The 25,888-nt window shown below is 44.8% G+C and overlaps 3 protein-coding genes and 1 long non-coding RNA gene across 9 annotated transcripts; 1 reads left to right on the top strand and 3 right to left on the bottom strand.

The window, feature by feature from the left end:
- Window positions 1-2,673: 2,673 nt before the first annotated feature.
- LOC103733091 lies at window positions 2,674-22,173 on the top strand. Its single transcript, XM_008831857.3, has 4 exons — window positions 2,674-3,716; window positions 7,610-8,005; window positions 11,550-11,554; window positions 21,839-22,173. The coding sequence occupies exons 1-4, from the start codon at window positions 3,427-3,429 to the stop codon at window positions 22,159-22,161; spliced, it is 1,014 nt and encodes a 337-aa protein (XP_008830079.1). The 5' UTR covers window positions 2,674-3,426; the 3' UTR covers window positions 22,162-22,173.
- Window positions 8,031-16,186, bottom strand: LOC103733089. Of its 6 annotated transcripts, none has more exons than XR_003849363.1 (4): window positions 16,064-16,186; window positions 14,272-14,393; window positions 11,748-12,131; window positions 8,031-8,108 (listed from the first exon to the last, which is right to left on the bottom strand). It is a non-coding gene; the product is annotated as an uncharacterized LOC103733089 (long non-coding RNA). The 6 variants fall into 6 exon arrangements; XR_607216.3 differs by having other exon boundaries at window positions 8,101-8,435; window positions 11,700-12,131; XR_607217.3 differs by having other exon boundaries at window positions 8,101-8,435.
- LOC103733090 (histone H1.3) lies at window positions 16,637-17,392 on the bottom strand. Its single transcript, XM_008831856.3, has one exon. The coding sequence runs from the start codon at window positions 17,340-17,342 to the stop codon at window positions 16,683-16,685; it is 660 nt and encodes a 219-aa protein (XP_008830078.1). The 5' UTR covers window positions 17,343-17,392; the 3' UTR covers window positions 16,637-16,682.
- Window positions 22,174-25,185: 3,012 nt separating the features above from the next.
- LOC103733097 (histone H4) lies at window positions 25,186-25,590 on the bottom strand. Its single transcript, XM_017797840.2, has one exon. The coding sequence runs from the start codon at window positions 25,582-25,584 to the stop codon at window positions 25,273-25,275; it is 312 nt and encodes a 103-aa protein (XP_017653329.1). The 5' UTR covers window positions 25,585-25,590; the 3' UTR covers window positions 25,186-25,272.
- Between the last annotated feature and the right edge of the window lie 298 nt (window positions 25,591-25,888).

Raw genomic sequence — 25,888 nt, 5'->3', positions numbered from 1 at the left:
TAGAACCCTTCCATAATCAGTACCTAGAAACCATTTCGATTACATTCCCATCCCTGGCAGTGATTAGGGCCTGTAATTCTAGCACAAAGGAGGCCAACGAGATAGGATTGCTGTGAGTTCGATGCTAATCTGGGTTAAGTTCCAGGAAGTCAAGGTTATGGCGGCCCTGTCAATGTATGGATGGATGGATGGATGGATGGATGGATGGATGGATGGATACATGAAATACATGAAGAGCATTCTTGCACTGGGTCTGGATGGTTGGCTCAGAGGTTAAGCACTAGCTGTACTTCAACAGGACCCAAGTCCAGATCCCATCACCAGTGTTGGGTGGGTGGCTCACAACTCTTGAAACACCAGCATCAAAAGAACATTATCAAAAGAATAAATATCGGGGCTGGTGAGCTAGCTCAGCAGTTAAGAGCACTGACTGCTCTTGCAGAGGACCTGGGTTCAATTCCCAGCACCCACATGGTGGTTAACAATCATCTGTAGCTCCAGTCCCACAGGATTCGACACCCTCTTCTGACCTCCAAGGCATCGCACAACACGGGTGCACTCACATACATGTAGGCAATACACTCATACACATAAAATATAAAAATAATAAATTTTTTAAAAATATCAAATATATAAGGGTTTTGTGTAATGAAAAGTTGAAATATGGTCAAACAAGCAAATTTTTATCAGAGACAATTATTCTTTGACCATTATATTACAAACTTTGGGTTATTTTTTTCAATGGGACAGAAGTAATGGACTCTGAAATGAACAAACTAAATTGTATTAACCTATATCTTACAAATTAAATATCTAAATGCACAGATATGGAGCTTTAATAAATAAAGTAAAAGCCCACCCTCCTAGAATGTCCATCAGAACTATCAGCAAGTCTTTCAGGCCGGCTTTCACGGGATAACAGAGGAAATCCATTCCAGCCTTTGCTTTAATTCCAAAACTGGAATATTACTCAACAAAGTTTAAAGCTGCTCTGTTGACCAGAACCCTTTTGCCGTCCTCACAAAGCCCAGATCTCATGAATCTTTAGCTGTTCTGTCTGCACGTTCAGGTTTCCCATGTGCAAATTATCACAGGGGGGCTGGGGTCAATGTCCCAGACCTAAGCAATGCGAAGGGGCCAGAGCAATCCTAGCCCACTCTGCGTTCAACCAAGTCAAAGGGCATTTTTCTTTATCTCATTATTTTAAAGTGGTAAACTGAAGCAGAATAAGAAGAAAGGAGAAGGTTAATGAGCCCCAGAAAAGGGGAAGGGAAAGAGGCTCTCACCTTCATGACTAATCAGAGATTGCCCAACCCACAAGCTAAGGAAAGTACCCTTCCTAAAAGTATCACAAACATCAAGATATTAGTGATCCAGGCTCAGCGTGAAAACATGTATCTTAACCTCTCTGTTGGCCTACATATAATGAAGCAAAAAAAAATTGTTATTTTTATTCATGTTTCTACCTTGGCCACACCAATTTCTCATTTCTAGCCTGTACAGTAATTCATAATCTTATAATAGTTTAATTTTAAAATATAATCATCAAAAAGTTTGTTTAGCTTCCTGAGGAAAAAAGCTGTGATTCTCATAGATTTCAGAAACCAAAAATGTTAAAGAACTGTGAAAAATAAAGATAATATTGCTGAATTGGCATGAAAAACAGTAACTGTCCATGTGCAAGGAATCTGTGGAGTTTTTAGTTTCGGCTTCAGTTTTTTGAGACACGGTCTCCCTGTAGCCATGGCTGACCTTGATCTCAAAGGCATCCCCCTGCCTCTGCCTCCTAAGAGCCAGGATTAAAAGTGTAGGCAACTTTTTTTGTACTCATTGCTACATTGTGTATTTATTTTGTGTGTGTTGTACAGCATGATTGAGCTCATGCCAAGGTATGAAGCTCACAGAAAAAGGTGTTTGTTTCCAGAGTGGGTTCCCTCCCAGTCTATGAGTCCCTGGGATAAAACTCGGGCCCTCAGGGTTAGAGCCAGTCGGCCCCACTCAATGAGCCATCTCACAGGTCCCAATCTTTGGAATCCCATCTACTTTAATAAAACCAAGCTATTTTTATTGCTTAAAAATTAATATTCTACAACTGAAAAAAGAGGTTAGTAAGCTTGAGTCAATGAACCAATAGTAAATACTGAGGAAGGGAAGTAGCTTTCGGCAATCTCCATTCAGCATTGAAACACTTTATACTGGAACACATAGCCTTCCCTTCTTCCTTGTTTTCAAGTCTATTTTTTTTGACACTGTGGAAGCAAACTAGACAAACATAAAAACACAAGAAGCATCAGCAACTTCAATGTCTGAGACCATTTAGTGTCCCTACTCTGCAACTTTCTAGCTAGACACCACCACCACCACCACCACCACCCCCCCCCCCCCCCCCCCCCCCCCCCCCCCCCCCCGAACCCCCAGCTAACTGTTCCTGGTCTTCTTAAGAGTTGTTTAGTTTTTCTTTGAGACACATTCTCATTAGGTAATCCCTGGATAGACTGGACCTCACTCACTATATAGACCAGGATGGCCTCACACTCAAGAGACCTGCTCACATCTGCCAGCCAAGTGCTGTGATCAAAGGTATGTACTGCCTCAACAATACCCACGATTGTCTTACACTTTGTCAAACTTCCCAGGAAGAGTCAGTGGTTTTGTGGATTTTGCTCTACATGAAATAAGTTTAGTCTCCCCAATTGATTTCTTCAGTTTTTAATTACCGAAACAATATTGCTTACAGAGGCTGAAAAACATGGGGACACTAATTGCTTAAGAATCAGTTTCAGACAGACATGATAGCCTGGGCCTGTTACAAATCCTGGAACTCGGGAGGTAGGAACAGCCCAAGTTACATAGTGAGATGCTCAGTGAGAAACCAGCTGGGTTACAAAATGACCCCGTCTGGGTTAATGAACTATTAGCTCAGTTTTAGAATGCTCCCTGAAGAAAGTATTGTGCAGAGGGGGATGAACACAGAATTTCAAATAATGACCATCTACTGACATCTTGGAGAAATCAGTCTATAGGACCCAAATGTTTTCAGCTCTCCACTCACTTGGAAAAAAAGTCACTTTGACTGGATGTGTCGAAATGGGATTTCCAAAATTTGCCAGGATCCATGGAGTTTAGGTTTGCTTTTCAAATGCATGTCAACGCAAATTTTCGCAGGCCCTAAAACAGATGACGAAAATCCTAGGACAAAAAAGGCTGTGTTCTCCTCCCCCACCGGCCATCAAAGTTTTGCTCTGGGATTCCTGGGCGGAACTGTTTCCGTTCTGCGGCAGCCCTCCTCCTCCATGTAACCGCCCACATTTGGGGTTTTCAATGAGGTCCGCCAAGTCGCTATAAAGGCGAACGTCAACCTGCACAATCTACGCTCTTTCTCAGATTGCTACTTTCTTTAGGTTTTTAGTGTGTAGTCTCCTCAGAATGTCCGGTCGCGGCAAGGGCGGGAAGGGCCTGGGCAAGGGCGGCGCCAAGCGCCACCGCAAAGTCCTGCGCGACAACATCCAGGGCATCACCAAGCCCGCCATCCGGCGCCTGGCCCGGCGCGGCGGCGTCAAGCGCATCTCCGGCCTCATCTACGAGGAGACCCGCGGAGTGCTGAAGGTCTTCCTGGAGAACGTGATCCGCGACGCCGTCACCTACACGGAGCACGCCAAGCGCAAGACGGTCACGGCCATGGACGTGGTCTACGCGCTCAAGCGCCAGGGCCGCACGCTCTACGGCTTCGGCGGCTGATGTGCTTGGACCGCTGTCCCCACAAAGGCCCTTTTCAGGGCCACCCATCTATTCAATTGGAGGAGCTAGAAACCTACTTGATGTCCTGCATCAATTGATTTGGTCATTCGGTAACGATTTCTGAGACCCAACGCTTTTTAGCACTACAAGGTAGGAAAGTCCTTGTTGTAGTGTCTGTCAACATGTTTGGTTACCAAACGCCCTGTGGAGACACAGCTGTTTTTAAACACTGTAGCACCCAGTCGACTTAAATATAAAAATTATTTACTATGTGTAGTCACTCGCTTGAATAACGGTGCTGTAAAACTCCAGGTGTGGTTTCACACGCCTTAATCCCCTTACTTGGGAGGCAGAGGCAAGCACATGTCTGCGAGATTAAACCTGGCCTGGTCTACACAGAAAGTTCAGGCTACTGGGGGAGACCTTGTTTCAAAAAAAAAAACAAGCTTTAAGAAAATCACTTTGGACTGAAGAGATGGCTCAGTGGGTAAGAGCATTGGCTGTTCTGGCAGAGGAACTAGGTTCTAATCCCAGCACCAGGGCTCCAATACCAAAGGATTCCCGGTGCCCTCTTCTGACCTCCATAGGCATTGCAGGGGTGTGCTTCCACACATTTAGGCAATAGACTCATACACATAAAATTAAAATGTTATTAAAAAGAAAGTCACCTTGATTTCCCCTTTCTCTTCCTCCAAGGAAGGAACTGAACCACCACATGGAGGATGAACGTTAGCACCCGAGATGGGAACTTCAGTTGTAAACTGACATCTCCCCCTCCCTTTCCGTGGTGACTTGCCTTAGAACAATCCCATCCCACTTTTTCACACATGAGTGCTCTGGAAAATCAAGCATTCTGTTAGGTCTTTGGGTCTTGATAGCTGAGGGATCGTCAGTCATACTGTATTTTCTCTTGATTATTATTCACCAAAACAGGTGAAAACATGGGGAGTTAGAGGGAAATGGATTTTTTTTTTTTTTTTTTTTTTTTTGGTCTCCTATATCTTTCACATACTTGTTTGACAGAGATCCATTCATTTAAAAGCAGCTGGTAATATCTGGTGCCCCTCCACTGTCTGAAATGCATTCCTATTTTCAGGTTAATTGAATTCTGAGTGGCAAACACTGTCCTCAGTCTTATGTAATCCAGAACTTTAAAGTGAACATGACTGTAACTGTTACTTGTAGGATTCAGTCAAGGAGATAAAATGAAGATATATAGTTATGGTATTTCTGTAGTAATCAATTTGATTTAGGGAAATGTGTAAACTCTGGGGACTCATGGCACAATAAAACAATAAACGAACCATTTTATTACCTTGCAAGAAAACAAACATGGCACAATAAAACAATAAACGAACCATTTTATTACCTTGCAAGAAAACGAAACCCTCAGATACACACACACACACACACACACACACACACACAACCACAACTGCTTTAACTAAATTTAGAATCTGAAATCTGATCTCTAGTCAAGTACCCAGAAGACCTCAGCTCCAGTCAACACCCTCGATAACCTGCATCTAATTAGGAGAGGAAACAGAGACCCTGTTGTGGAAACATTGTTTGACACTGTCTGCCACACTGCATGTATGCAGAGAGACTGTGCCTCACAAACATGAATCATACTTGGTGGCTATTTTTTTTAATATTTATTTATTTGTTTATTATTTATGTGTTTATGCATATGTGTGTATTGCCTGCATGTAGGTAGATCCACCCGTGTCATGCAGTGCCTGTGGAGGTCAGAAGAGGTCGTCAGACTACCTGGAACTGGAGTTGTCATCTGCCTGTTGGTTGCTGGTAATCCAACCTTGGTCCTCTGCAAGAGTAACCAGTGATCTTGATTGCTGAGCCATCTCTCCAGCCCCATTTTTAGCTATTTTAATAGCAAGTTTTGAAACCTTGTGTTTGCTCAAGAACAGTTCATCAAGGTCATTTCCTTTGTGAGCACGAACAGCACACTTTAAAGACAGACATGCACCCCAGAACAAAAGAACCTTTCTTTTCCTCCTCACACATCTGAATGTACCCAAACACTGAAATCAAGAAATACAAAACTAAATTATACAAGTGAACAAGGCCAAAATTAGGGTGTCCAGAGCATTCGCTGAAACGTGAGAGGAGGGCTGCGTTAACAGAAGCCTCAAGGACAAACAAAAAAGCAGGAACAAAAAGGGAGGTTTTGATTTTTTCTCTTTAAAAATCTACAATTAGCAATGAAGAACACAAAACTAATAAAAACATGAAATTTTCAGGTCCAAAAAAAGGCATTCCCCAAAATGTATTCTGCCGTCTCCTACACAGGCAACATTTTGTCACCTTTATGAAATGTAGCTTTGCATTCCTTGGAGGGGCAGGGGGTTGGTCTTGTGCAGTGAGGGCTGGCCTTGAACTAAATAACCAAGACCATCTTTAACTCCAAGTCCTCCAACCTCCACATCCCAAGTGCTAGGATTACAGGCAGGCAGGCACCAACGCTCCCACCAATGGCTTTCAGTTTTTAAGATGCATATCATTGTCTTGGGAGACACACTCTACAAAGAAGCCAGTTACAAGAATTTAAACTGGAGTCTCCAAACAAAAATAGTTGCAATCAGCGCTACTGTTCCACAGAGCACTTATTGCCCATGACAGCATACAAACGCACCAGTGTTTCCCTGAAGCAAACCACAGCCAGCTTCTGACATATTTAGAGCAAGTTTTATCACAAACATGGGAAAACATTTACAAAGTACACCGAACTGACTGTGATAACAGACTTGGGAGGTGAAGTATAGAATTTCAGTTTGGAGCTGGAGAATCAGGACAGGAGGAGAGCGCTAAGGTGGTCCAGGCGCAGCTGGAATGTGCAGATGGGGATCGACTAGCCGTAACTGTGAGTGGACCAAAGAATCCAGTAGATTTTAAAGCCTGTAAAATATATTACAACTTTCTGAGCGCGGGAAAGAAATGAGCTCTGTGGAGAATCCACTGAATTTTGTTTCCTGTGGACTGATTTTATTATTGTCACACATCCTTTTTGTAATTTGAAAGTAAGTTGTAACAGTCCCGTTTAGACCTGAAAATAAAGGAATTCTGTAACGTGGACAAAAGCAGCTCTGCCCTGAAGGCCTTGGGTCTCTGCCCTGGGTATGGGGGCGACTGAGTGCAGTCACAAAGAAACCTCCAGGACATGCCTCGCCGCCAGTTTTTACCGAGGTTTCACATTTCAAACGCGTGGGGACTTAGTAGTCCAGCATGGATATTAAATTCAGAAAAAAGCAAAAGTGCGCGCTAAGCAAACCTCAGGATAAAGAACGACGCCACCATCAGTTTCCTTGCGTGTACATGGAATTCTACTGAGACAGTTACACACACACACACAAAAAAAAAAACCACTAAACTGCGATGAAACAGAGGTGCATGAACCATACTTAAAAGTGGAAAGTTTTTGTGTAGCTCAGCATGGTTTCGAGCCTCGGATGAGAGAACGAGAGCATCAGTCAGCCAGGCTACCGCGTTCAGGTAACAGTCAGTGCAGCTTCCAAACTAGTCAGAACCAGCTAGTGAAATTTTCGGGCAGAAAAAAGGCGGAAGGGGGGTGAACACTGACACCTTGTCCTTGTAGCCTGTTCTGTCCCGTTTCAGCAGGGCAAAAGTACTCACATAGATCACAGAACTAATTGTGAACCGTCTCACGTGTAAGTTAGAGGCAAAAAAAAAAAGGATTTTATAACTCAGGTTTTTTTCCTCCCAGGGGGCGGGCTAACAGCCAATGCTGAACAATCGGAATCCGCGCAGAAAGAATTGACCAATCCTGAGCCGCTACAAGCACTTCCGCAAATTAGGGCCGGGAGCCTGGAAGCGATTGCCGGGACCCAATCAGAGTGGCTCGGTTCCTGCATAAATACCCGGGCCTCCGCGCCACCTGGCCTGCCCCTGGTCCCCTCGCCATGGCGCGCACGAAGCAGACGGCCCGCAAGTCCACCGGCGGCAAGGCCCCGCGCAAGCAGCTGGCCACCAAGGCCGCCCGCAAGAGCGCGCCGGCCACCGGCGGCGTGAAGAAGCCGCACCGCTACCGGCCCGGCACCGTGGCGCTGCGCGAGATCCGGCGCTACCAGAAGTCCACCGAGCTGCTGATCCGCAAGCTGCCGTTCCAGCGCCTGGTGCGCGAGATCGCGCAGGACTTCAAGACCGACCTGCGCTTCCAGAGCTCGGCCGTGATGGCGCTGCAGGAGGCCAGCGAGGCCTACCTGGTGGGGCTGTTCGAGGACACCAACCTGTGCGCCATCCACGCCAAGCGCGTCACAATCATGCCCAAGGACATCCAGCTGGCGCGCCGCATCCGCGGGGAGAGGGCTTGAATGTCTGGGTATGCACACAAACTGTAAAACAAACGGCTCTTTTAAGAGCCAACTCCATTGTCCGGAAGGAGCCGTATCACTCTAACCGGTTAGCGAGTAAGCCTCTTTGCTATATCGGAATTGGCCTGCTTTGGTTCTCTCCGTATGCCCAGCAAGCCTGGCACTCTGGACGCTGGACCAGGCTGGCCTTCCAGTCCTGTGGTTAACTGCATGTGTCATCACGTGGACCACAACTAAATGTTCCTGGGAACCTTCCCACGCGTTGGCATACGTTGAGGTTTTAGTATGGTAGTGGAGACGTGAATATTGCCCGTTGGGGAGCTTGAGGCCGAATTAGGAAGCCCACATCTAAAAAGCAAAACCAAATAAAAGCCTTGGTAGTGCAGTCTAACAAGGGTACCGGAGCTCCTTTATTTAGATTGTAATTCTAATCAAAATCGCTGTACATACTATTACGTTGTTGGAAATTACCTAAATCATGTATTTTAAATTATTCAGTCCTCCAGTGCCTTAGGACCTAAAGAGGTGTCAACGGTTTGACAAGTTTGTATTGATAGTTGACTAAATAGGGTTAATAGGATTTTTTTTATTTTCTGTAGTACTAGGTACAGGATGTGCAATAAATGCAGGGACACTGACAACGTTTCACCTTTCCAAACATCCAAATAATGTTACATTTGGGGATATGCAAGTACTAAAAATTTGGTTTTTTAAAGCTATTTGTTTCTTTAAACTACAGCTCATTTTATGAACTATTTAGGTGAGCATGACCCAGAAATCCTGGTCCATCAGTGTCCGCACATCCAGCTTATTTCTACTATTTTTAAAGATTTACATAAGGATAGCATTACTATGGGATCTGAGTTCCCTTTGATAGGTTCTTGATCTCAGGAATAAAAGAATTTAGGCAAACGTGATTGGCACACAGCTTTAACCCCAGTACATGGAAGGCAGAAGCAGACAGCTCTGAGTTTGAGGCCTGTCCGGTCTATATAGTGAGACCTTGTGTAAAAAAGCAAAATAATTGCTACATAGTGACTTCCAGACCAGCTGGTGCTACAGAGAGACATGACTCAAACACAAAACAAACAAAAACGGCTGGGGATGTAGGAGACTAGGATGCCAGAGACAGACTTGCAGACATGCCTCTGATGAGGGAACTTGCTGGAGTTCCCACCGTTCACGCTCTGAGAGACTCTATTCCTACTTCGCATTCAGGGAATCTGTTTCTGCCTCAGTCACTGCTCCGCTTCAAGATCCACTGATCCACCGTTCTTCCCTCAGCCTTTGAGTCCTGCCAGAGGCAGGAGACTTACTACTCTGGTCAGCTACCTACTTTCTGCAGACTTGTTCTGTAAAGAACTGCATTCAGTTGGCAGTCCTGAGACCCTCCAAGAGCTTAGTGTTGTGCCACTTGCCAAAACTCTATAGGCTGGCACTCAGAAGCCTGCAAGAGCACAGAGCTGCAACACTTGCAACCCCGCTCAGTTGGCACCTTACTGCCACCAAAGGTCTCTGCATTCCTACTTTCCTGTTTGAATTGTTACTCCTGCAGATAAAGTTCCCCTTGTTTTCCTTTCCTTGTCTGCCTGAGCCATTCTCGGAGGGAGGGCAAGAGAAGAAAAGGTATAGGAGAATCAACCACCCCACAAGGTTGAATCCCCAGTGCCAACAAAACAAAACCAAAGAAACAACCCCCCCCAAAAAAAAATTTACAAATGGACTCATAAGGAAGGACCAAGCATTTCTTAAGGCTTGATAGAAAAAGCAGGGCAGGTAAGATAGGTAAGATGTAAATCTTGACAGCTGCTAAGAGGAAGGAGTTGGGTAAGAGGAAGAAAAATGGCCAAGTTCTCTGAGGGTTAGCAAGCAGCTAGAAAGGGTGTGCAGGGAACTCCAGAAAAAATCAGCAAGAAACCCCAGAGCATCAGAGCAAACATGCTTACGACTAAGGAGAAAGAAACAGGAAAATTTATGCTTTTTGAGTTTGTGGTTTGAAAAGCTGGCAGGCTTAGCAGTGAGTATCTGTAAGAATCTACCTGGGGCCAACGTGATGGCTCAGATCTTTAGTGCCAGCAATGGGGAAGCAGAGGCAGGCGGATTTCTGTGAGTTCAAGGCCAGCCTAGTCTACACAGTGAGTTCCAGGCCCGCTGGGGCTACAGGGAGACCCTGTGTCAAAAAAAGACACCCCACCCCCTAAAAAAGGGACTCCTGGACCATATGAGCACACCATCTGCTCAAGAGGATAATCTCTCCTCCCAGGTCTTTCACATGTATTCAGATTTATCACCCTTTCTGGCCTGGGGTATTCTGTTCAGGTGATCCACAGGCCTAGTTAGAATAACTCTTAAGTAAGGGAGGCAATTATCAGTTGTTCTGTTTTAAGGTGCAGATCAAAATATGTTTGTGCCCAGGGCCAGAGGTAGAACAGATTCTATTCCTCTGAGTAGGAGAAAGTAGCCTTCACCCAATGAGACAATAAAACCCATGACACTTCGCCCTTTTGATATGGTAAGTGCAAGACTAACCATGCGGGGTTGTGTGACAGAATTCAGTTAAGATCACACATGTGATTCACATATTTTCTATGTGCCCATTGGCACATTATTCTACATAGTCATTTCAGGCTTACATGTCTGCCTGTACAAAAAACATACCCCAAAGTTAAAGTCCTAGAACTCAGTGAGGTAGCTCATGCCTGTAATCCTGGGACTGAGAGATGGCTCAGGAGATCAGAAGTTGAGGGTTATCCTTGGCTACATATCCAGTTTGACACCTTCATGGGATGGATGAGACCTGGGTCAAAAACTCAGTAATAATGATGATGATGAGTTAATCCCAGAAGCAGATTCAGAAACAGCTGGAAATCCTAGCACTTGGGAGGTAGAGGCAGGCCGGTCTCTCTGAGTTCAAGTCACATTTGGTCTACATAAAACGTTCCAGGCCAGCACAAACATGGCGGTTAACTGTCCTTAACTCCAGTTCCAGAGGATCCGACACCCGTTTCTAATCTCCATGGGCATTGCATCACATAGGTACACCTACCTACATGCAGGCATTACCCTCATACACATAAAATAAAAATAATAAAAATATTTTTTATTTTTCATTCATTATTTTTATTTTATGTGTATTATGTACTGCCTGCATGTAGGTAGGTACACTCATGTCGTTCAATGCCCAGGGAGGAGAGAAGAACTGTTGGATCCCCTGGAACTAGAGTTACGGATGATTGTTAGCACCATGTGGGTGCTGGGATTCAAACCCAGGTCTTCTTCAGGAACAGCCAGTGTTCTTAACCGCTGAGCCATCTCTCCAGCCCAAACAAATCTTTTTCTAGGGAGGAAAAAAAGCAAACGAACATTATTTTTTGGCTTTCAAACTCAGCTGTCTTTTGCTCTATCTTTTCCCCATACAAGGTCTAGAAACTAGCATTTCTCTTCCCAGTACAAGAAAACCAGAGCCAGTTTTTCCCCAAAGTAAGCAGTAACCCATTTAAAAGATTAATCTTTCTCCGCCATTTTGTCTCACAGCTAGCCACAGAGAAATTCTAGGACCTGCTTTGTCCAAAGTGGGATACAACATGGTCATTTAAGGAGTCCTGCACATACCCAGAAGGAAAGGATACCACAGTGAGGTCAAAGAAAGTGAAGATGCACCTTGCTGGCTGCTGCACAGAGCAGAGTATCCTTAAGTTACAGTCATTTCCCCTAGTCATATTTCTGTAAGGCTGGTCATCTTGCAGGTGACTCTGCGTAGCACATGCATAGACAGAAGGTGAATCCTGCACTCTCTGTTGTTTTTTCATTTTTCTTTTTCTAGAAATTGAATCTTCAAGCTATGTTTGGTTCAGAGAGGAGCAATCTGAGAAGACCGTTGAGTTAGAATCCTAAAGATCTGTCTTCTATCTCATCTTTCATCAGCTGATTGTACAGGGAGGCAGTCAGTCACTCCAAAGTTTATTCTAGCCCCTCTGGTCGAATGTTGAGTCTGTTCTCTGAGATGTATGGATTTGGTTCATTTTTTTCTTAATTGTCTTCTGTCTAGAGCAGAGGGGTGGGGGTTGGAAAACACCAAGGCATTCCTCGTGAGTCAGTGTGGATGATATGTAGATTGCAGGTCAACTAACAGCAAACAAACCATTATCATGTGCATGTAGACTCCTTCTTAAAGAACACAGTACAAGCCAGGCGAGGTGGTGCACCCTTTTAATCCCAGCACTCAGGAGGCAGAGGCAGGCAGATCTCTGTGAGTTCAAGGCCAGCCGGGTCTACATAGTGACTGCCAGGAGAGCTGGGGCTACAGGGAGACCCTGTCTCAAAATGACCAAAAAAAAAAAAGAAGTATGGATGTGCTTTTATAACACAGACTATGCGGTATCCCTGCCTTCATCGAGTCCCTATCAATGTATTATTACAGAAGCACAAAATGGATAAATTATCTGGAGTTTCAGGATCCAAAGGCACCTATGCCATATAAAACTATGGTCAAACTCATTGGTTAGCTTATCTTTTGTTATTGGAGTTCTGTCTGTGACAATGACCTTTAATGATGGAAAGCTGACTTCCATGAATGGCCAGTCACTGTATCTTATAGAAATGAGAGCTAAAATTCAAGAAAATCCAGATATCTCATTTCATCATTTTTCTGCATCCTCTCTGCCCCATCTGCACATAGTAAATACTGATATTTCACATATGGACATTTTTAATACGAAATGAATCAATATTTTCTTTCTGTATGTGATAGTCACCCACAAGCAGAATGGCGTGGTTCAGGAGGTAAGGGAGATGGTCAAGTCAATCTCCTGTAGAGGAGAGTCAGAAAAGCACTGCCGTGGGCGTCTTTTATTTAGGGGGAAAAAAATCCCTATGTCTCATTATTCTCTGACACTAGTGTAACTCAGTGATGGGGTTTTAGAAATTCAATAAAAAACATACAAAAATAGAAGAAAAGAAGATAAAGACAAGCTTTCTGCACCTGAGATAACAAGAGGAAACACAGTTGCTTCATTTTCTGTGGCTAACATTTCTGACTATTCGACTTCACCAAGGACCATTATTAGAAATAACTAGATATTTAGCTTGGAGGAATTGTGCAGCAAGATGGAGCTTGAGATGGAGAGGAAGCACTGGAAAGATTTTTTCCAGGGAGAAGGAACTGCAAATGAACGAAATCAGGAGGAGAACTTTGTAAAAGATGAATGCCACTTGTTACTGGCATCTAGTACTGAGTACTACAAACAGCAGATAGATGCTCATAAAAAATGCCTGCAGAGCTTTCCCTCAAGTAAAATGGGGAGATAGTAAACATTTTCATCAAGTACATTTTGGTTTTGTAGAATGAACAAAATGTGGAAATGGGAGGGGAGAAAAGCTAAGAGTTTGGAAACTGAAAAGGAAGTGATAAAATCATCGAATAGTCTGTGTAGCCCAGGCTGACCTCAAATTAATGATCACCCTACTTCAGCCTCCCTACGGCCTGAATTATAGGTGAGTTATCAGTGTGCTATGCTACAACCTCATTTTTGAGTGACAGTTATAACAGGCTTCCTGAGTAAGATTACCTTGGCTAGCCTCTTATAATTCAAAGGTCTTGAAAATTAGTTTTGGGGGGGCTGGAGAGATGGCTTAGCAGTTAAGGGCACTGGCTAATCTTGCAGAGGGCCTGGGTTTGGTTCCTAGCACCCACAATGGCGGATAACAACCATCCAGAACTCTATTTTCAGGGGATCTGGTGCCCCCTTCTGACCTCCACAGGCACAGCACACATGGTGTACTTACATACATGCAAACAAAACACTCATACACATAAATTTTTTTAAATTTTTGGATTACTTTTGTCACAGACTGACCTACACCATATGCCAAAAGGTCTTCCACTTAGGTGATCAGAGCATGATCTTCATTAGTCTTTACTCACCCAAAGTAAGAATCTGAATGCAACAAATATTTACAGAAATGGAAGATTTAAACAAGTTCACAGACTCTTGAATGGACCACTTGTCCAAGAAATAGGAACATGAACAGAAGATGACGAGAACCAGGGCAAAACTCTCCAAACTGAATCCTGACGTTAATGCCCTGTGCTAAACTCCAAAGTCTTACAAACTGAACAGCACACAGAGTGCCTAAGACAGAACAAATTCTGCATCTTTTTCCTCAAGCCTAGCACTCTACTTACCTTCCAAAACAGATGGGAATTCAAATTGGGAGGGCGACAGAAAGGACCAAGAACACTGCTTGTCCTTTTCAGTCAGGGCATCTCTCTGCGCCATGTTGAGAGCAGAAAAACATAGCTGTCACCTAAAAGAGAAAGTTTATTCTGGATCCAATCTGAGTGACCATGGCCTGGGAGCCCGACCTCAGGTTACCCCAAGTACCATGTTCCAAACCTGTAATGATTTCACGAATATTTTATAGAGAACAGAGGGCAATCATAAAACAAAGCACTTTTAGCCGGACACAGTGGCACGCACCTTTAGTCCCAGCACTCAGCAGACAGAGGCAAGCAGATCTCTATGAGTTCAAGGCCAGGCCAGCCTGGCCTACAAAGCAAGTTCAAGCCAGCTGGGCCTACAGAGAGACTGTCTCTGTAGATAGTTTTTTAGCTGCCTTGGTACAAACACTAGGTAGGCAGATTAGAGCAAACCCAGGAAACAAGCCTGTTACAAATGCTATCTGATGACGTTCTTAGCTCTTGACTTTGTAAATACAAATTTTGGAATGTTTAACTTGAAAAACCCAATGATAGTCACGAGGAAGTTAGGTCAGGCCCACAGGTAGGTAAAGGAGCAGTTGGCAAAGGGATTAAAAGTTGCCCAGGGAAACTTGTACCATTCCAAGCCGTGGAAAAGAATTTTAATCAGTCAGCCATGGAGAATTTTAGCAGAGCGTGGTCATCTCCCGGGCAACCAGTTCATGCCCACAACATTCATGATTCTAAAATATTTTAACCATGCCTGATGACAGTATTATATGGAGACACCCAGAGGAAGCAGCTCTATTAAGTACTTTCTGTCACAATTATTGTGACTCCTCTAAATGTGACCTCTATTCCTTAAGAAGTTCTGATCCCAGATATTCTGACACCTCGAGACCGAGACCGAGACCTTTATTGCTCCTATCGCCGTACTTCAATCTTTCAATTTAAAAAAGACTTTTTTATATATAATTCTCCGTGTATCCAAATCAATTCAACCAAATTGCTCTCTCAGAAAGGGATTTTGGTTTTCTCTAGAAAATTTTATTCTCTTAAGGAAAGTCCTTTGATAGCAAGTTAGGTTTGTAAGAATCCATGTGGGTAAAGGAGCAAAGCACCAAGCCTGACAGCAAGTGGTCTATCCCTGGAAGGAAAAACACACCACTAATGGAAGGCGTCCTGGATCTCTGCACACGCTTGCCAGTACAGACACAAAATAAGCGAAATGGAAAGGGATTTTAAATGTGACTTCCTCCCAGCAGCTCCAGAATTATCTGTAGAATACTTACGTTATTGGGTTCAATATCCATTAACTACGTGGTAGATAGAAAGATCCAACTTGCAAAAATTGTTCTATGACCTACACACGCACACACACACACACACACACACACACACACACACACAAAATGGATGAAATGGAAATAGCAACACCCAGATTTTCTAACTCTGAGAAGCAAACTTGCAACCCAGGAGGCTTTCGAAAATGGATTTTCCTTGTTTCCTGGTCTCTACTGCCCTAAGCACTGCTTATGGGAGAACAGATAATCCGGCCTCCCGGGTCCTCAGAACAAGCCGAGGAGCAATGTGGGAAAGAGGGTCTGTGATGAACTGCCAATGATGCTACAACTCTGGACCTATTTACTGTATCTTAGTAACAGGGTCTTAATGCTATGAAAATTTAAGAACAATGTGGCTGGTCTAGAAAACACACGCAGATGGTGGGAGGAGCCGGGAACATACAGCCTCGATACCCGATTTCCGGTATACTTACAAAGTTGACCTCCTCAGCCTCGGGAAACAGCGGCTAAACTGAACTCCACCGACCCAGGGAGAAGTCGCAGAAACGCCATCTACGTGATGTTATATACATGACGTACATTTTAGTATCTCAACCCCTGATTGGCGTACGACTACCATTAATGAAGGAATACTTCGATTGGGAAAGTCTCAAACGACAGGCCTGTAGACCAATGGGAAAGCGAAATGTACGGGCTCAAACCGTGGCTTGGGGCCTTGTTCTTCGATTGGCTTGCTCACGGAAGGGCCCGCGTGGCCACGCCTGGGCGCGAAAAACAAAAACTGGTTAGCGCTAGAAACTGCCAGCTTAGGAACTGGAGGGCGCTCAATGGCTAGGAAACAGCAGCTGCCCAAGGCACATTGGACCGGGATCCATAAAATGTGGGGATGCAGGACCCATAACTGGAGTGTCAGACCTTAAAGGGACCAGCCATGCTTGGAGCAGGCGATCCCGGGCCATGCTGCTTAAACGCAGGAAATACCCAGCAGCCACTCAACTAGTTCTAAACACTAGGAAAGAGTCAGCTCTTTTGAGGGAAGTGTGGGTGGCTCTGAAAAGAGCCGTTTGAGATTTTCCAAGCAGGACGCGCCATTTACTTCTTGCGCGGAGCGGCCTTCTTCGCCTTGGTCACCTTAGGCTTAGCAGCCTTGGGCCTGGCGGCCTTAGCCTTGGGGGCCTTGGCCTTGGCGGGGCTCTTGGCGGCCTTCTTGGGTTTGGCAACCTTCGCCTTCTTGGGGCTCTTGGCTTTCTTGGCTCCTGCGGCGGCCGCGGGCTTCTTGGCCTTCTTCGGGGTCTTCTTGGCGGCCTTCTTGGGCGTGGCGGCCCCGGTCGCCTTCTTGGGCTTCTTGGCCGCGCCGGCGGGCTTCTTGGCCTTGGCCGCGCCCGCCTTCTTGGCCTTGGGCTTGGCCTCGCCGGACGCCGCCTTCTTGTTGAGCTTGAAGGAGCCGGAGGCGCCGGTGCCCTTGGTCTGCACCAGGGTGCCCTTGCTCACCAGGCTCTTGAGCCCCAGCTTGATGCGGCTGTTGTTCTTCTCCACGTCGTAGCCCGCGGCCGCCAGCGCCTTCTTGAGCGCGGCCAGGGACACGCCGCTGCGCTCCTTGGAGGCGGCCACGGCCTTGGTGATGAGCTCGGACACCGGGGGCCCGGACGTCTTGCGTTTTCCCGCAGCACCCGCCTTCTTCGCCTTCTTCTTCACAGGTGTTTTCTCCGCCGGGGCGGGCGCAGCAGGAGCCACTGGTGCGGTCTCAGACATGTTTTCGCTTTAGCTAAAGAAGCCAAAAGTAAGCTAAAACTGTCAGAGCTGCTTGTCCCCAGCACTGAGGGCTCTGGGTTTATATAGAGAGACGCTGCGTGGTGATTGGTTCCCTGCGCAGTGCGCCGCGCTGCTGGGAAAGGGTTCCTCCGCTCTGCCCTGTGACTGTGTTTGTTGCCCCTTAAAAAAGAATAAAAATATAAGAAACTTGAGCACGAAATAATCAGGGACTTGGGGGAAATGGATCCGAGAACCCTTGGGCTTCGTTCTTGCCTTGTTTCCTACAACTCCATGCAAAATCGGCACCCTGAAACTCGCCTGATTCCCCCAACTCCCTTTGAAACTTCTCTCAAATGGAGATAACTTTCGGGTTTTCGTTAAAAATACTCCTTCTGTGGGCATCAATTGCAAATCCTCTTTCGAGGGCATGGCTGTGCACATTCTTACGGTTTCAAGATTACATAAGTGAACTTATTTTGACTGAAATGTATAGGGAAATTCGAGTTTTTCCCGGGAGCATTAGCACAGGCTTCTCTCTCGAGCAGTCTGCATCAAGTTCTAGGAATTGGCACTAGAAGACAAAGTTCTATGTGCCGGAGGGATGATTATTTCAGAAAAGATCAATTGCTTTTTCAGGTATTTGAGGGATCAGTGTGTAAGGTGCGTTGGTTGCCATGTTTTAGTGTTTTAACCATTTTCTGGAGGTGGGAGGGGGCTGCAACATCCCTCTTCGCGATCAAAGCTGTAAGCACACGTTCTCAGACAGTATGAACACTGAAGACCCAACTGCACCAATTACTAAAAAAAGAAAACTGAGTCACAAAGAAATTCATTGGCACGTCTAAGAATTTTACCATCTTTTAGCTGAAGAACAGTGGGGTCTGAGCTGGACTCAAACACTCCTTTGTCATAGCACACATACATACATGATGACATGGTTATGAAACTTCCCTCCAGTTCTTAAAACATTTTACACAGATTTCTTATATTTTAAAATATTTTCAACTTCAGTATCTCAAAGATAAGCAGTATTGGAAAGAAAAAAAATAGTTTCTGAATTTTTATAGTTGACACTGATCTTTTAACACATACAATACAGTCTGTCCAAAGCTCAGATCGTTAGCTGGATGTGTCTACCCGAGGACTTTAACTATTTCAGAGGCAATATATGTGACTTTAAAGACTCCATTTCTGGGTTTTCATTGCAGTGAAGCTGATATAATTATTGTTGAATAATGAAGCATAAAAAAATATTCCCCATCAAATAATCAGGCACTACACCGAAGGCCCAATCTTGTTAAATAAATAAACAAAAGATTTGAGGGTTATATTTCTTTTTCTAGTCCTTATAGTCACTCAATCTACTCATGCTGGCCTACACTTGGATGACTAAGACATCTTCTAGCCATACTGAGTTAATTCCATACAAATAACTTGGCATGCTTTAAAATGATCATTTATTGGGTGGTACTAACCAGAACCAAGTCTCTTGGATACAATAGCATGTTATAATGCAAGCTACTAAAATAGAAACACTAGGCCCAAAGTTGTTCATTTAACTGGATTTAATGCCAGGCAGTCATGCTTCCCTGAAGAGCGTTTCATCAGTGTGCAGAGAGAGGAGCGCTTGTCATCATGTAAGACCTCTCTCTACAGCAGTGATCACAGGCAACTCAGGTGCCCTTTTCCAGTAGCATACATCACTTTTTATTTTTTCAAAGCTATAGATAAAATTAAAATTCTGATTTTAAAAACTTTAGAACCTTGAGTGGGGTATGGTGGTGCACGCCTTTAATCCCCTCACTCCGAGTGCAGAGACAGGTGGATCTGTGAGTTCAAGGCCAGCCTGGTCTCTACAGCAAGCTCCAGGCCACCTGAAGCTACAGGGAGACCCTGTCTCAAAAAGACCCCCCCCTAAAAAAAAAACCTTTAGAACTTTGGTCATCTCTGTAATCACAGTAGCAGTTGCTAAGTACTAGCTGGTATTGGCCAACTTACAGTTATTCAGTTATCAGATGTCACCACTTCATTCTTATAGTCTGACTGGTACTACAGCTATTGAAGCTCCCAATAAATGAAAGGGCATTGGAACTCTCGAGTGCCATTTCCTAATTTTTTTGGCAATTTCTGCCTTTTTGCATGGAGGACAATAAGTAAGACTCGATTTCATCAGGAAAATACTTGTTCGTGTGTTCGCAGGAAAAGGGTACCGGCTGCATATAGCTACGGTCCTACTGCTTGGGATCATCTGTGCGACTGAACTGAGGACAAGGCTTCTAAAACTTGGATCAGCCATGGGACTAAACCTGAACTTCATGAAAAGCTCCGCTTACTTGCTTGGTACAGTGACCATCAAAAATGTGTTTTTAGAGCCAGGTGTGGTGGCACACATCTTTATTCCCAGCACTGGGAGACAGAAGCAGAAGGATCTCTGTGAAATCAAGACCAGCCAGGTCTACCTAGCGAGTCCCAGACCAACTGGGAAAGGAGACCGTGTCTCAAATAAACAGATTTTTTACTATTGAATCAGAAATTTTCACATATCCTGAAACAGCAAAATTTCCACTACACTAAGGGTTGAACTATTTATTTTCTATATGTTAAAATCAATAAAAAGTAAGATAGCCATGTAACTTATGGTTTCAGTTTTGTGTTAGACACCACACTATTACCATAGTAAACATCTGAGTGATAAAGGCATTATAAATTATACCACAGAACATGTTCTTAGTGATTCTAAAACCTATAAACTTTCAAAAGCTACAGGAAAACTGGTTACATAGACTAAGTATCAAAAATAAAATAATAATAATAGTCCTAACAATGATAACAAAGCCCAGACTAGAGAGAAGGCAGCTTTGTAAAATTAGTAGTGTTCAAGCCTATGCAAAAGCAAGTCCACCTGTTTTCTTCTCTCCTGGGTGAAACAGCATGAGGACACCACATAAACTCCCATCAAGCACAGCTAGGGTGCACTGATTTGATTTCCTAACATGGGCACTGGGCTCCCAAATATCCAATTTCCCTTTTTCATGTGTCCGTCATCTGAAATATCTGTTACATGTGGGGGCTGAAGAGCTTCTATTATAATTGAGAAATATTCTAAATCCTCGATGCCGTGAAGGCCCTTTCTCAGGGTGCAGCTGCTTCACGCAGGCACAAGCAGGAGCTTGGAACATGCTGAGGAGGAGACAGAGCCTCACAAGGACTTGAGTTTTCCTTTAAGTAGACTTTGAGGTCTTTAGGAAAAGAGAAAAGGGATGCGAGTATGCTTATAAATGTGGCATTGCACAGCATTTGTGTCATTTGGGCACACAGTAGGCCCTGACATTTTTCTTGAATGGCAGGAAACGGTGATGCTTAACTGTCCTTCGTGGACAGGAGGGGCATGAACTTCTCAGTGTTAGCTGATGAGCTAATTCCCAGGTCAGTGCAGGGAAAGAATATTTTTCTTTTCCATCACTGTAGTAATAGCTCTGGCAACCACTACCAAAAGCAGATTTTTCAAAATTACCTCTTTAATCAAGGATGATGATGGTGGCATAGAACGCTGATGGCAACATTAGGGAGGTTAAGGAAGGATGATTACCTCCAGTTCTCCATCCTGGAGTAAAAAGCATATGGTCAGGACAAACTGGGCTCCAATGTAAGACCAGGTTGCAAAGAAAAAAGAAAAGGGGGGAGGGGAGGGGGAGGGAGAGGAGGGGAAGGGAAGGAAAGGAAAAGAAGGGGAAGGGAAAGTGGGAGGAAGGGAAGAAACAGTAAATGGTGAGGAAAATGTCCTTGGTAGTGTGCAGAGATGTGTCAAGCATATGTGCAGACATTGAGAATCATCTACCAAAGACACGAAGCCAACGTCCGGGAGTAAAACTCCGTCAGGACCTTATTAGGAGAATAGGACACAGAACGTGTTGCTTTTTGTCTATCTAATGAATTAGCGAATTAGCTATGCTACTGTCCCCCTGGCACTGACACACTGGTGGGCAGCCAGATCATGAGACCAGGCATTGGCCACAGCAATACCTCTTACTAAGAGTATCTGAACTCAAGTATGGGCGAGTCATCTTTCCAATATAACCAGCATCTCATAATTTGGGAAACAGCGTTCAACCAACACTGGCTCCCTTAACAGAGATGAAGAACCTCATGACAGGTCAGATTTAATGGTTGTAAAAATCGAGAAGGGCCTCGTCCTTAAAACTAAATCTTCATTGTATTGTGGTGTAGCTATCTTGGTTTGTACAGAAGGGGAGGACTACACCCACCCATTTTTTTACAAATTTTAAGAGTGATTAGGGGAATTGCAGAATACGGGCTGTCAGAACCATGCAGGAAAACAAGACCAGAAGACCAGAAGTCCCCTCCCTCTGCCTTTCCCCAGGCAAGGTGGAGAGGCGGGGTCAGCGCCTTCCCGCGCGCGCCTTTTCAGTTTCCTAAAAGGTCCGCATTGCTCATATAAATAGTGGCCGTAAAGGGTGTTTGAACTACTGAGTGAGTTCTCTTCGTTATGTCTGGACGCGGCAAGGGCGGGAAGGGCCTGGGCAAGGGCGGCGCCAAGCGCCACCGCAAAGTCCTGCGCGACAACATCCAGGGCATCACCAAGCCCGCCATTCGGCGTCTGGCCCGGCGCGGCGGCGTCAAGCGCATCTCCGGCCTCATCTACGAGGAGACCCGCGGGGTGCTGAAAGTCTTCCTGGAGAACGTGATCCGCGACGCCGTCACCTACACGGAGCACGCCAAGCGCAAGACCGTCACGGCCATGGATGTGGTCTACGCGCTCAAGCGCCAGGGCCGCACGCTCTACGGCTTTGGAGGTTAAGACAGACGTGTAGCGGCACATAAAGGCCCTTCTCAGGGCCACCTATTTTTTCTTGAGAGGAGCTTACACTAAGGGCTTGTTGCTATGGTTACTTGTGCTCAACGGGAGTGTTGCATCTGGGTGCTGCGGATATGTATCCCGTACAACCACAGACAGTAGTTAAGTCTGGGAATGTTTCCCCAGCGCTGTGTTAATATACTAAGTATAAGAATTTTCAAGTCTTAAGTTAGTAAGCAGTGTACGTGGTAGCAAGTACCCAGTATAAACGGCAGTTCCCCAAATGCGGTTTTTCTCATTGTCCCAGAATGGCATACTTTGGCACCACTAAAACCCGCTAAATTTGATGATTAAATGCCCTCACCTTTCTCAACTGGACTCACTGGAATCGGTGCTGACAAAGAATTCGAGGAATAGAGGAACCGTTGTACATGAACAAAGATCAGAACGTGGAATGCACTTGACATCCAATGTAGGGGTAGGCTTCTAGCTCACTGATTAACATAATCCCCACAGGGTTCATTTGGGACTTGGAGCTTTTTAAAATCCCGTACTTGGGAGCAAGATCAGGAATTCAAGGTCAATTTCAATTAAATACTTCATGGACAACATAGGCTGCATGAGACCCAGTCCAAAAAAAATGAAGTTCAACCTTAAGAGACTAAAGAGACAAACCAGGTGTGGCTTCCTAGCACTCACTCAGGAGGCAGAGGCAGACTGAAAGCCAGCCTGGTCTACATCTTGAGTTCCAGGCCATCTGGGGCTACAGGGAGACCCTGTCTCAAAAAGATTAAAAGGTAAGAAAGAAAAAGAAAGAAGGAAAGAGAAACTAAACATATCCAGATGTATTCTGACTCTAGAGTATGTGAAGGCAACAGAAAACATGGACTGGACGGCAGATCACTTTGGTGACCTTTTGTTTTCAACCTTTTTAAATATATGGTAAAATTCTCTTATTCTTGAGAGTTGCATTTGCAAGTATTCAGAGGTGAAGCTTTTTGATGTCCTCTGAAAATATTTTCAAATGCTTCAAGATAACACACACACTATTGTATAATTGTATCAAGATTCCATCTCAGTATAGTTGAATCCACATGGAACATGATTAAATCACTTCTCACCTGATTTCACTGTGTTTTTTAAAAACATTTTTGGGAAAATAAAACAGCTGACAAAATTGTGTTAGGAATTCCAAGAGGTCCTCTGAACAGGTGAATATGAAGGCCTGTCTGGAGGAAGGAGCTAGGAGCAACATGGTCCTGGCTCCATAGGATAATGCATGTGTGATCTGGCTCTGGGTCCTGAATCTAAAGTGGGCTGAAATGCAAGGGCATTTCAGGCAGTGTTCAGACAAAGGTAAGCAAGGCTGCAGATTAGGATACAAAGGATGGCAAGTAGTTTAATGTTCTGCAGGTCGAAAACAGAAGAAGGCAAGACTGAGGAGGGTTAGCCAGGAGGGCAGTTTGTAAACAGAAACTCAGAATTAACTTTGTAGTAGCAGGTGTGACATGACCATCGGACTAATAGGATTTTTTTAAGTTTTTTTTTTTTTTTTTTCTTAAAAGCAAAGTGTTTTTTTTTCAAAGCAAAGTTTTGCTCTTAATTACCATGCTATGTGGAAACTCGGTCAAATACTTGATCACAATTTAACTGTTATATTGCAGAGATGTAGAGGGAAACCAGTTTGGGCTTATCTAGAGTTGCATCCTTTATTTTGATTTGGTACACACTGATGACCTGAATACCCACCATGCACTAGGTTCTGTGCTTGGGACTGGCCTTAACCAATGTACAGGTAGAAAGGGTTAGGCTCACAAAGTTTATGTTCTCATGAATGCAGACAGATCGACACATACAGATGGCAATTTCAGTTGAAAAATATGACTTACTCATTCCAGTCAAGTCCAGAATACAGTTAGGCTATGGAAGAAGGCTGCAGACAAAAAAAAAGAGGAATTTGGGGTTTTATTCTGTAAATACTAGGAGAACCCGTTAAGACTTATTTTATTTTTGCACAGAGGTGATCAACATTTTTGAGCTGCTCAAAACTGCAATAGAGAAGACTGATTGTAATTTTGTGGAGCTTAGGACAGAGGTGCCCTGAAACATGTGGTTGCTTTATTGCAGTGATTAATAGGGTTGGAAGGCTGACAACACTTTCTCCCAGGCCAGGGCCTGAATGTCTCACCAGCAGCATGCTGTGGAGAGACAAATCACAGAACTGTGAATGAACAAAGCAAGAGATAACTCATCTTTAAAATCATTGAAGTAGGATCTACAAAAGCAAGGGGAAAGATTTGTGAGAATCTGATCTTGACCGTGCTAAGTTAGGAAGAGTGACCAGATCAGAAGTGGCAGTGGCCACATTGTTAATGTTTTTTGGGACCCAACAGATCAACGACTGGAGTGGTTCTTAGGTAACTCCTGTAGTTACACCCTTAGAGGTTAGAGGACAGGAGTTTTAACTAGAAGTACAACTTCTACATGGAGGGAAAACCTGTTATTCTAGGATGACAGGTCTAAGTTACTCTTCATAAGGGACTTCTAAGTTGTCCTCATGTGTCTGTCAAGAGGTAACCTGGGGTATTTAGACCTTGGACTAAGTGACCTACTTACATCCTCACGTACAGGACAAGTAGAGACTGATCATCAGCCTAGTAAGGAGACCTAAGGATGTACTTAAAAGATTAAAGGACGGGATGCTCAGGACATACAGCAGCCTTTTACAATTACGTCCTACAGCTGACAACTGTAAGTAGAAAACAAACGTGTCCCAATGTTTAGTCCTAGGACTGCACTACAAGAGAACCCTTCCACTTGATCTTCCACTAGTAACATAAGGTTAACGAGCACTGAGGCAGCCTGTGGGCTGGTAACCTGGACATAGCACAATCTCCAAAGCATGCTGACTTACATTTAAGCAACGAAAAGCATCACTTGAGTTAAAAGACGGTTTCCACCGCCCTCTGGTTTCTCCGCATTTTAGTGATCCACAAAACTGCAGGTGTTAGCCTCGCATGCGTCAATTTTACTTTGCATAAAAGCATTAAGCTCTTTTTGACCATTTAGGTGGCCCTGAGAAGGGCCTTTGTGCGTGACTAAAAGACTGCAAATTTAGCCGCCGAAGCCGTAGAGCGTGCGGCCCTGGCGCTTGAGCGCATAGACCACATCCATGGCCGTGACGGTCTTGCGCTTGGCGTGCTCCGTGTAGGTGACGGCGTCGCGGATCACGTTCTCCAGGAAGACTTTCAGCACCCCACGGGTCTCCTCATAGATGAGGCCGGAGATGCGCTTGACGCCGCCGCGCCGGGCCAGGCGCCGGATGGCGGGCTTGGTGATGCCCTGGATGTTGTCGCGCAGGACTTTGCGATGGCGCTTGGCGCCGCCCTTCCCCAGGCCCTTACCGCCCTTGCCTCGACCAGACATATTGAAGCACACACAAAAAATGCAAAGTTTAGAGAAAGTTTTGGCCCTTATATATAATCGCTGCGGACCTTATTGAAAGCAGACAGGAAAGGGCGGGAACAAGAATCCCCGCCTTCTTCCGGTCCCTTGAAGAACTATGACACAGGCATGCACTTTGTTTCGGTACCCAAATGAGAAACGATATATTCAAATCTAGCCCCTCCCGCATACCTTCGTAAAGAATTATTCACTCGGTACATGATTGAATCATCTTCAGACCTGGACTGTAAGCAACACCGTAACCTGAGGGAAAAGCAGGTTTGAG

Source organism: Nannospalax galili, unplaced genomic scaffold (assembly GCF_000622305.1).
Source record: "Nannospalax galili isolate Female #2095 unplaced genomic scaffold, S.galili_v1.0 scaffold456, whole genome shotgun sequence".
Classification (NCBI taxonomy): Eukaryota; Metazoa; Chordata; class Mammalia; order Rodentia; family Spalacidae; genus Nannospalax; species Nannospalax galili.
This window is presented reverse-complemented; position numbering and strand designations above follow the sequence as displayed.

Coding starts and splice junctions, on each gene's coding strand:
- LOC103733091 (XM_008831857.3), top strand. CDS start 3,427: ATGTCCGGTCGCGGCAAGGGCGGGAAGGGCCTGGGCAAGGGCGGCGCC. Junction 3,717..7,609: donor CTCAAGCGCCAGGGCCGCAC/GCTCTACGGCTT, acceptor GGACCCAATCAG/AGTGGCTCGGTTCCTGCATA.
- LOC103733090 (XM_008831856.3), bottom strand. CDS start 17,342: ATGTCTGAGACCGCACCAGTGGCTCCTGCTGCGCCCGCCCCGGCGGAG.
- LOC103733097 (XM_017797840.2), bottom strand. CDS start 25,584: ATGTCTGGTCGAGGCAAGGGCGGTAAGGGCCTGGGGAAGGGCGGCGCC.